At 42.3% G+C, this 11,018-nt stretch overlaps 1 protein-coding gene across 3 annotated transcripts in view; it reads right to left on the bottom strand.

Moving 5' to 3' along the window:
- Positions 1-3,167: 3,167 nt before the first annotated feature.
- Positions 3,168-11,018, bottom strand: part of LOC131473925 (uncharacterized) — a 29,082-nt gene continuing 21,231 nt past the window's right edge. For 2 of the 3 annotated variants that reach the window (XM_058651545.1, XM_058651546.1), the window contains exons 24-34: positions 10,718-10,837; positions 7,174-9,147; positions 6,483-6,617; positions 6,324-6,398; positions 6,142-6,228; positions 5,942-6,033; positions 5,748-5,833; positions 5,599-5,662; positions 5,289-5,506; positions 4,189-4,335; positions 3,168-3,782 (exon numbers count right to left, since the gene is read on the bottom strand). In XM_058651545.1, the coding sequence (XP_058507528.1) occupies positions 3,523-3,782; positions 4,189-4,335; positions 5,289-5,506; positions 5,599-5,662; positions 5,748-5,833; positions 5,942-6,033; positions 6,142-6,228; positions 6,324-6,398; positions 6,483-6,617; positions 7,174-9,147; positions 10,718-10,837 (3,258 nt within the window). In that variant the 3' untranslated portion in view covers positions 3,168-3,522. The remainder of the gene's footprint in view (positions 3,783-4,188; positions 4,336-5,288; positions 5,507-5,598; positions 5,663-5,747; positions 5,834-5,941; positions 6,034-6,141; positions 6,229-6,323; positions 6,399-6,482; positions 6,618-7,173; positions 9,148-10,717; positions 10,838-11,018) is intronic. The other variant, XM_058651547.1, reaches the window with a different exon arrangement.

Genomic DNA, 11,018 nt, shown 5'->3' with positions numbered 1-11,018 from the left:
TTCATTTCAAATGAGATCCTAAGGTTTTGGAAATGAAGCCATTTGATCTGGGTTCCTCACCACTATTCCACCCTGCTGCCCACCACCACCACCGAGTCTTCCCATTACATCACTTTCATGGACTCCCCGGGGCTGCTTGGGGGGCAGACAGTGTTGGGTTTCAAAGCTTGTGTTTGCAGACCTACGTGGAACCAAAGCTCTAAGATGCAGGTGGAAATCAATTGAGTATTTGCACAATTTCACTTCCTCCTTGAGCAGGTTTTATTTTTTTCAAAACCACTGACATGTGATGTGTAAAGAGTAAAGGTGCGTCCTTCCAGAGGCACAAGACCATTTTGAATAAAGAGCAGGAAAGAGGTTGAGGCCTGAGGACATGTTTCTCCTCTTACACCACCTTGATCCTAACTTGTGAGCTCCAGATCTTTTTTTGAATGACTGCGGTAACCGCTGTGAGTCACCGCTGGCTGGCGACACACCAGAATCTGGACTTAACCTCACCTTTGGGAGGATATGTCACCTAAGCTGTTATTAGTGGTTAGAGAGGGGAAATACAACAACTGAAGTGTGTGGGAGTTGTGTTCTGTGGTGCACATATCCATTGCCTCACACACCCATGTGAACACGGCGAGTGTTTTTCGCAGGGAAACGGCTGAAAACCCCCAGAGCTGAAGGAAGCAGTGGGAGCTGTCAGTGGAGGTCAGAGGCCACAGGGAGGACACAAAGACTGAGCACATGGTGATCAACTGATTGACCAGCGCTGAGAGCCTTCAGGCCACAAAGGATGTGGCTGTCAGTCCCAACATGACGAGGAAGAAAAACACATACTTTATGCAGGGATTTATCCAAAAGTCCATGTATGTTAACAAATAGCTGCATGAAGCAACGACAGCACATCAGTGTGGACCATTAACACTGAGGAGCAAAACAGCACATGACTTTTGTCTATAAAATGAACAAACGTAGGCTGTAATTTTTTTTTACAGAGCCACGAGAGGCTGAGTCATACAGCATTCAGCTCTATAGAGTCTTGATAATGATTCACAGATTGCTGACCTGCCGTGATTAATGTCTCCACTGGATTCTTTTGACAAACTTGCACCACAAACACACACCATGTCTCAGACTGTTTTCCACGCCATACACTACTGTAGCTGCTCTGAGCATGTGCGTGCGCACGCATACGTGCCAAGACCACACTCTCACATTTGGCAGCGCAGTGTAAATGGAAAGGTGTTGTAATAATGTAATAATGCCGTAAAGCCTCTTCTTCTTCTTCTGTTGTTCATTTTCAACATTTTCAAACAAACTGACAATCAAATGACCTGCAGACATTTTATCACCCGCTATAAGAGCCTTTACTTCATCTACAACTCACCTTTGCACACGTAAACAGTCAACATTACATGATATTTAAACCCTCATTTTGACTAACGTACAAGTATCTTAGCAGAAAATTACTTTGGTAGAAGTTGAAGTCACTTTTTTATAATATTACTTAAGTAACAGTCTTAAAGTATATGACCTTTTGTTAGGAATGAAAACACTGCTTGGATTCAAATGCACGAGACAGGAGGCACAATGAATGATTCAGCAGTTTTTTTAATTTTTCTTCTTGAGAAGACCAACAAAATCAAACACACGTCGTCATCCTTGACATAGGAAAAACTAAACTACACTTGAGCGAACTAGACGAACAGGCAAAACAGACTTAGCATAAGCGTAGCATAAACAACGCACTGGCACATGATAAACGGACTGGGAACACTATATAGGGAAGAGGGAATCAAGGGCAGGTGCGAGTGATTACTGAAGGATCACCAGGTGAAGTGCATGAGGGAATTAGGGGAGATGTGTCAAAACAACTGAAGAAACCAAGCGGCAGGAAGACATGACATTTACCAAAATAAAAGGGGAAGTGAACGTGACTTTAAACCTAAACTAGCACAAGAACTGAACTAAGCAAAACAAAAACACTAACAAATCTGACGCTTTGTGACACCTTTAATGTACTTACGTATCAAAAGTCATTTTCTGATATAAAATGTTTTAGAAGTAAAAGTGTTAAAAGGGAAGAGGCGGTAGGGCGAGTTGTCGTTCAACTGGAAGGTTGTGGGCACAATTCCTGGCTCTGCTGGTCTATATGTGTCCTTGAGCAAGACACTTAACCCCATGTTGAAGCATGTGAATGTGTGAATAGCAAAACTATCGTGTAAAGCCGCTCATCAAGACTAGAAAAGCTCTCTATAAATAAGTTAGAGGAAATGTAGTGGAGTAAAAGTAAAAGTTGCTAGAAATATAAATAAATTAATAAATTAATTAATATATATATATAAATATTACATTTGCACAAAGACATTTATTATTATGCCACAGTCCCCTCTGCAGTAATTAATCTGGGCCTCAGACATCTTGTAACGAATTGCTGAATATTTTGTAATGCTAAACAGTAGCATTTCCCAAACTCGCTGTGCATATTATTCATGATGTAGCCATACCAGTCTGTGGTTAGCATATATGCAAATTGTTATTATGGATGTGTGGATTTAAATCATGTCTTTGAACGGTGGCAAGTTTTTAATATGCAAAAGTAATGATGTGAAGATGATCCTAACCAAGCCGGGCGCTGGCTTTTTATCTCTCCATTCATCTAATCCCCCTTTCTCTTCAAAGCCCTTTAGCCATGACAACATAGATGAATAACACTCATGGACCTGCAACAAATCATTGGTTTTTCTATTTTATTATGAACAGTCTTTATTACAATTAGTATTTTGTTAAAAAAAAAAAAAAAAAGTTAATATCAAACAAGCTCAGGCAGTATCAAACTGCTTTTTATAGAAGTCGGACGACAGTTTTTTGGTGTGTCACACACATGTACATGTAAAGAAGGTGAGCTGTCATGATCTGATACAGTAGTGCATTGTATATTTTTAATACTTGGTCATGAAATTGGCTTTTCTTCACTGTTTCTCTGGTTTAGTGTGTACACTGACTCTTACCGTTAACACCGCGAACCAAACATTACATGTCATTTAGCAGACGCTTTTATCCAAAGCGACTTACAATGGAATCAAGTACAATTAGCCAGGAGTGGAATCGAACTTGCGACCATGATGTCTTTGGTACACAAGGTAGGGTCTTAACCACTGAGCCACTCCACCCCAAACGAAATGAAAAATATAAAGAAATGTGGTTTTCAATCCACTAATCTACAGCTATGCAGTGAGCGCACACACACACACACACACACACACACAGAGACACACACACAGACACACAATATTGTTCCTGTCAATGGAAGAAATTAAAACAAAAGGACAGTGATATAAATACTTATAAACGGACCTATGAAAGGGACTTTGCTCATGAGTGATTTATAGGAAACACATCAAAAAATAAAACTGTGGTTGCTCCTCATATCATAAATATAGTCAGTAGTAGCATTTTTTTTTGTTTTTGCATCATACAGTATGTGCACTGCACATGAACCCTTTCTTCGTAAACTCAATATGTCACAAAAACTCAGAGATCCCTCTTCCCAAAGAACTTCTGGAAGACGGATTTGTTGCGAGGCCGTGGCAGGCTGGCGTAGCTCCTCAGAGCCGAGTCATGATGGCTCTCCTGCTGCAGCCCAGCCACCGCCAGCAGTGGAGGCTCAGAGCTTCTGTTTGTGGACGTGCCGTCTGACAACTTGTCTCCAACCACCAGGGTCACGCTGTAGTTTGAGCCTCTCTCCACACCTCTGGGGGTGTGCAACGTGGGCTTGATCTTCTGGTAAGTTGCTGGAAAAGAAAACATTGTGGAAAGAACATTAGAATGATAACAATAATAATAACAACAACAATAATAATAACAATAATAATAATAACAATAATAATGATATGATAATAATAATAACAACAATAATGATAGTAATAATAATAATAACAACAACAATAATAATAATAATAATAATGATAACAATAATAATAAGAATGATAACAATAATAATAACAATAATAATGATATGATAATAATAATAATAACAACAATAATGATAGTAATAATAATAACAACAACAACAATAATAATAATAGTAATAACAACAACACTAATAATAATAATAATAATAATAACAATAATAATGACAGTAATAATGATAATAAGAATAATAAAGCATGCATTATAGCTTGTTCATTGATCATTTACCTGACGTGAAGGAGTGGGAGCGACGCTTGTTGATGAGCCATTCCTGACCACTGCATAGTGGTGATTGAGGAGAGGAAGAGGTGTGGTCATGTGACGCTCCAGATAGTCTGTTAGTCATTGTCTGCTTCACGTTGCCTTTATCCTCATCTAGATAGAAATGGACACACACACACAGTAAAATAAAGCAATAAACACCAGAGCAGCAAACATTCACAGTATAAACTCGTTTCTTTTTTCCAACTTTATTTAACCAGGTGTTATATGTTTATATGGGGATAATAAAGACACCTTGAACCTTAACCCTTAGTGCTCACGAGGCACAGATCAGTGCCGCAGGTGCACTCTTGGCAAATTGCTGTGGGAATAATACACAACTCCTTATATGGACATCCTGGGCAGGCGTGTGTTTATAGGTCACATATTCAGGCTTTACACAATGTGTTTTTTTCATCTTCTTATGTGTTGTTGAGTCAAAGTTATGATTAATTTTATATCGCATATTTATTTATTCTTTTCTTTAAAAAGGACATATTGATAATTGTGCAGAAGTCACACAACAGACTGTTTTTATTTCATTTTTGTCTGTAAAACACGAGCCAAGTGAACTTTGAACTGTGACATATTTCCAAATTTCACAAATTCAATCCCATTTAAAATAGTTGACTACTTTTTGCTCAGGTATGCTCATATAGTTTCATACTGCATCTTATAGCCTCTGTATATACATTTTAACACATTAGTGTTCTAAGGGTTAAGTCCCCTCATAAGCTGTGTACTACTCAGACACTTCAGCTCTTCAATATGTAATAAGATTATTATTATAATACCCTAGTTCCCCCTAGTGGTGCTTCCTACACCTGCAACTGCCATTTACTATTGCACTCAATTCACTCAAGTGCAGTGTATGAAAATAAAAATGGCAAAAAGGAATCCTTATTTCACATTTAAAGTTAACAGAAGTCTTAAAAAACAACAACAAATGATTACACATCCTGTAACCAGCAGATTGGACTCCATGGTCTAAACATGAGGAGCCAAGTGGTAAAAGCTTGAATGAGTGCATGAGTAAATGTACAGAAGCTTTTGGCTAAATGACTTACCACAGCAGCCTCCAAGGTAGGATGACATAGCGGAGTGTTCATCTAAACTCCTTAAATGACTCTGTGGCATCTGAATGAACTCTCTGGTGAGAACGATGATCTCCTTGCTCTGGGCGGCACTCGCTGGTTCGCGCCTGGGGAACGTGGAGGTGACATCATGTCGGGAGTAACAGTGGCATTTGGCCAGATCATGACAACCGGAGCACGGGGACTGATTTCTGTGAAGGAATTGAACCGAACATTTTTATGCAACAATACCGTGATTAAAGATTAAAGAGTGAAAACAAGACATTTGACCACATCATCTTACAGGGAAACAGGGAGGCCTTGTTCTGCAGGAACCCGGGATGTTGAGGACACAGACTCTCTCTGACCTGTAAGGAAAACAAACAACAAATGGCTCAGTGTGATATAAACTCAGTACTGACTCAAAGGAGCTTTAAAAAAAATGACGATTACCTGTGTTTGCTTGTATTTTCATCATCCATTTCCTCATCATGAAGCGCGAGGGTGCGTTGAACAGATATTCAGACCCATCACGGAGCCTAAAGGTCAGAGAGATGATATGAGACGGGTCAATGGGGCTGCGTTTGTGATGGATGTCAATAATCTATAATTGAATCTCTGTTAAGTAGCAGTCACTGCACTCTTACTGGAGTCGAAAGCAGTTGGTTTTCTTGGTGTACTCTGGCGCGGGGGAGCACTCGGCTCCCATGAGGTTCAGTGGCAGGCCGCATGCAGAATTCTGCAACACAGCACAGACTGATCATTACTGACTTCACTCTACTCACGTTAAATATTCATCACATCATTCTCATGGACTGTCTTTTCTATGCTTTTCTTCCCTGCTTACCCTGAGTGTATCCTTTCTATCCTGGTAAAAGCACAAGGTGTTTCTATGTAGGACAACGTGGTAAGAGTTCCAGCCTCTGGAGGTCGCCTGTGAAAATAAGATAAGCGCATGTGTGTGTGTTGCTGACTGAGGACTTTACATTTGCTGACCATGCCTGCAACACTGATTGGTGCCTTTCTTACTTTCTTTCCTGCCAGCTGCAGCTTGTGCTTCCTCTCCAGTGTCCCCTCCATTGACTGCAAGTCGGGCTTTCCACTCTGTTGGAATGAACACTATGGTTAATCTCGCAGGCCATATTTTCTCATACACAAAGAGATGCCCACGTTGCCTTGAGGTCTCACCAAGGTGAAACAGCGCCCTCCCGTGGCCGCCGGCTCTTCCTGCCTCTCCGTGTCCTCCAGGCTTTGTGAAGCTTGTCTGTGCTGACACGCCCCTCCCAAATCCATGTGAACTGACAGCAAACTCATGGACTGGTCCTGTTCACAAGAAAAAACACAAGAGCCCACAGTCATGACTGGTGACAGCAGATAACAGTAGCTGAAATGAACTGTGTTAAGAGCTTAGGTTTAGTATAAAACATTGGTTCACTTCACCCAACTAACAAAGAATTTCCATGTTTTTATATTTTAGCTTCTAAACAACACCTATCTTTATCTACAGAATTTGTAGATACATGAATGATGTCCTTTGGCATCATTAATCAACTAATCTGCACAGTAGAATGTTTGAATGAACTGCCACATTGACCAAAATACAATAGTAATCAGGGCATTGTCTCAGTAAAGGTGCATTGATGTTATTAAAAAATAACTTTTGAACCTTCTATTCATCTTCATTGCACTTTAACAAAAGTAGAAAGAAATGAAAAGAAAAATGTATTTGTCGAAACTGGTGTAAATAGCACTAAACAGAGCTGTACAGTCACAAAGGATAATTCTATAATTTCATTTAATTCCATTATAATTTGGGTGAAGTGACTCTTTAAAAAATAGGTAGGGTGTAACGGCAGTTTACAACAAAGGCTAACCTCACCTTGGAACCACCTGTGTGCTCATCCACCACCTCCCTCACCTTTGCCTCCTCTTCCTCCTCCTCATCCTCTCTGTACTGATAAATGTATCTCTGATTGTCACCTACATCGGGCAGCTTCACTGGGTCACATGCAGTTTCGTTCACGGACACCGCGGTCTTGCTTTCCGCTTCCCTGTTAGGAAATGCTGCCCAGGACCTCCTGTGTCCTTGAGCCAGTGGAGGGAGGTGACTTCTGGGACTCTGCTCCTTGTTGTAGCCCAGCAAGCTCTGAATATGGGACGGCAGTTTGAACTCGGCCACGAGAAGGTTGGGAGCCGAGGCTGTGACCAGATTTCTGTACAGCACATTTGGGGCCTTGGGTGAAGGTGATGGGGAATGAGGCGCTTTGGATTGGTGTGGGGCAACGTTGGCGTCCAGGGTGGACTGGTACATGATGTCGGAGCAGATGCTCTGTCTGTAGTTAGGAGTCTGATTCCAGATGTCCTGCAGCTCTTCTTCCTCCTCCTCAAACTGCTGACGGTCAAGGTGGACAGGCTCTGTTTCCTGCTCTGCAGTGGGCAGAGATGGACCCGGGGATGTTGTGTTGTTCTCTTTTGTGTCAGAGCAGTCGATACCTCCCACCTCAAAGGACATGAGCCTCCCCACGATTCCCTTAGGCTGTGAGATGTCTGGACATGGTGCATCAGTACAAACCTTGGTGCTTCTGGAACTGGAGACCTCAGAGTCCACTGAGTCCTGACAAACACTCATACTCACTGTTGACTTTAGATTTACTACCATGTGAGAAGCTTGGCTCAGGCACTGAGGCCCCGGGCTCTCCTCACACATACCGAGACATCTTGCACCTTTGTGGTAGACATGTCCATTTAGGTCTCGAATGAGTGTGTGGACACTAGGACACTCGTGTTTTTGCACAGGTGTACGTTGTGTTTGGTTCACATAAATAGGGATCCCAGAGGGCTGGCTGGTCCTGTCCTTGTCCGGCGTACGTGGTGGACTAACCCGTGATGTTATTTTGTCCCACTCGTGCTCTGCAGCCTCACACAGACCTGACTGGGTCTTCGACAGTTCGTTGCATGGTACAGTCTGATCTTCATCTTCTCCCGTGGAAAGAGAAGGCGGCGGTTGGGAAGTCCTGTCCACCTCAGACAGAGCTTTCACTGCAGCTGTTGAACTGTGTGTTTCAGAAGAGCTAACATCCGATGAACTGTGTGTGATGGCAGGGGTCTGTCGCGTCTGTTTGAAGGAGCTCAGGGCTGAGTACCTCTGAGAGTGGGGGTCTGGATCAGTCCCCGCTCCTTTTTTGGACTCAGGTGGGGCAATAGTAATAATGTCCTGAATGCTGGGGATGACGGTCATGTCCTTAGGAAGCTCAAAGCTCAACACAGAGCCCAAAGAGAGGAATCTGCAGTGGCTTCTTACCTGACCAGTGGAAGATAAAGTTGGACCCTCTGATACAGCATACGGAATAATGCTGTATTCTCCAAAACACTCTGTATCAATGTCCTTCAACAAGGGATTCTTCATATAAGCTATAGCTTCTTCTCTATCCCCACTGGCCGGGCTCTTCGGTGAACTCTTCTTCCTCCTGCCTTCCTTCAGTGGCCATGTATGCGTGTCATATGTCATTGTCTCACTGCCATACTGATGCACCTCTTCCGTTTGTGCTTCCACTCCCATGATTTTCTGGATGGTGTGTCTGCGAGCGTCTCTCTTCCTCTTCCTCTTCTTGCTCATCCTCTTGAGGCTGCTGAAGATGGAGCTGCTGCTGCTGCCCGTCAGAGGGTGGAACGTCACGTTGGTCGCCTGAGGTGCCGATGCAGAGGACGACGTGGAGAAGGAGGAGGACGAGGGTGGCAAGAAAGTCGGGGAGGCCGAGGCTGCAGAGCGGCTCTTTTGGCGCGGCAGGGTGATACTCTCATACACAGGAGCTGCGGCCAAGTTGTTATCCTTGACATGCAAGTAGGTACTTACCTATAAAAAGAAAGAAACCGATATTAGGTTTGTTTACTTAAGATAGAAATCTAGTTCACAACTTGACCACAACAGCTAACACGTCACATACATTTTATAGAAGATGTGATTGCATGATTGAAAATGATTCCCGCCTCACAGAGAGCCTCGCCGCCCTCTGTGAGAGGAAGATTCATGTTTTACAGATGAAACTGACTGAGGCGATCTGCTACTTTTCATAAACAAACAACCTCTGTTTATTTTCACCCCACACATCCCAGAAAACAATAGATGGAGGAATGTACAAGCCTCACACACACACACACATGCTTTTCAAATACATAAACAAAGGGATAGACAGATGAAAGGACAAATGAACACAGACATGATTGCAATTGCACACTTGCACACATAATTAGAATCACATGTGGCTACACATGCCGTCATAGCCAGATGTAATGGCTTGACCTTTCAACTCTGTGACTAATCTCTTGTTTCTGTGGAAGCCCCAGACTATAAATCATGGTGTGCAGTCTGGGGGCCCTTTCTTGAAAGTTCAGCACCAGTTCTACGTAAAAAACGCCTGCGCCTGTATTTGTGCACTCCTACTGGGAGCCAGTTTGGACCACACGTATCCTTGGAAACAAGGGTGAGGTCACTCATTATACAATATAGTGGCACAGCCACGGAGAGCCAAGCAGGGCCAGGTTTACGTCAGGCTTGTGGTGAAATGACACAAGGAGAGGAGAGAGCCTCTGTCAACATTAGCAGCAGGGAGGAGACATTTACTCAGTGATGTTCTTACTGTTTACCCTCAATCTGTCTCTGCCTTCAGCACTTTCCAGCTGCACATTATGCAAATACAAAATATGGTCCAAAAGGAAAACTGGACTTTATAAATATGGATTCACTGTCTGATTTTATGTTGATAATTCACACTCATCTGAGTTTACACAAGATACATTCCTTGAGACTCCTTTATACCGTATGTCAGTAGTGCTAAGAGTATTTACTTACTATTTTCCACACAAAGCTCCCTTTAATATATCTAGTCATTATTTTCATAAGCAGACGATTAACCAACATTTTAAATACAAGTTTCTAAAACTGAAATACCTTTGGGGTAAATTAATTAAATTCCAATAACGATTTTATTCACTTCACACATTTATCACTGTATTTCATTCGTTGTGTTTCATCATAAAAGTAGCACCTCTCTTTTACCATTCAGTAAATATCACAATATCATAACATACTTGACGAAAAACAGACTTCATTCCGTTTTTGATTTGCATGTAAGGAGTGCAGTTAGATGGGAGCTCCTGGCAGTAAAATGGTTTGTCGCCTTTTCACGTTTCGAAAGTTTCCAGGCACAGAGTGTGAGTGAAAATATGATAGCACTCTGCTGTGACTTATTTGCTTTTACTCTTACAGACGCTGGATGAGAACGGAGAGAATTTGTTGACCGGCTGTACCCATGTCACAGGAGTTAGTCGAGCGTGCTGCCCACAGAAAACACCTCCACACAGCATGCAAGCCCGCCACACTTCAGGACGCCGCATGCAATTTTAATTCACACTCTGCAATTTACCTCATTTGCACTCTGCCGATAAATCTTTCTTTTTCTCTTTAAACTACCCAAAGTATTTTCCAAAAGCCCCTGGCAGCGCCTCCAAAAGTTTTTACAGGCAGAAGATTGAGGCACAGCGGACTGAGGGAGAAAATGGGAATAAAGGAAGACATAAAGGCCAGAGGATAGAGAGAGCACTGAACAGAAAGTCCAGGAGGGAGTTCCCATGCATGTCCTTACTGAGACTGAATGATGTAGAAACATTGTTCTTCTGGAACACTCACAAATATGATTTATTTAGGTGTTTTGGTGGGGAAGAGAT

This window comes from Solea solea, chromosome 15, assembly GCF_958295425.1.
Source record: "Solea solea chromosome 15, fSolSol10.1, whole genome shotgun sequence".
Taxonomy (NCBI): Eukaryota; Metazoa; Chordata; class Actinopteri; order Pleuronectiformes; family Soleidae; genus Solea; species Solea solea.
Note: the sequence above shows the minus strand (reverse complement) of the source record. Positions and strands in the feature narration are given on the sequence as shown.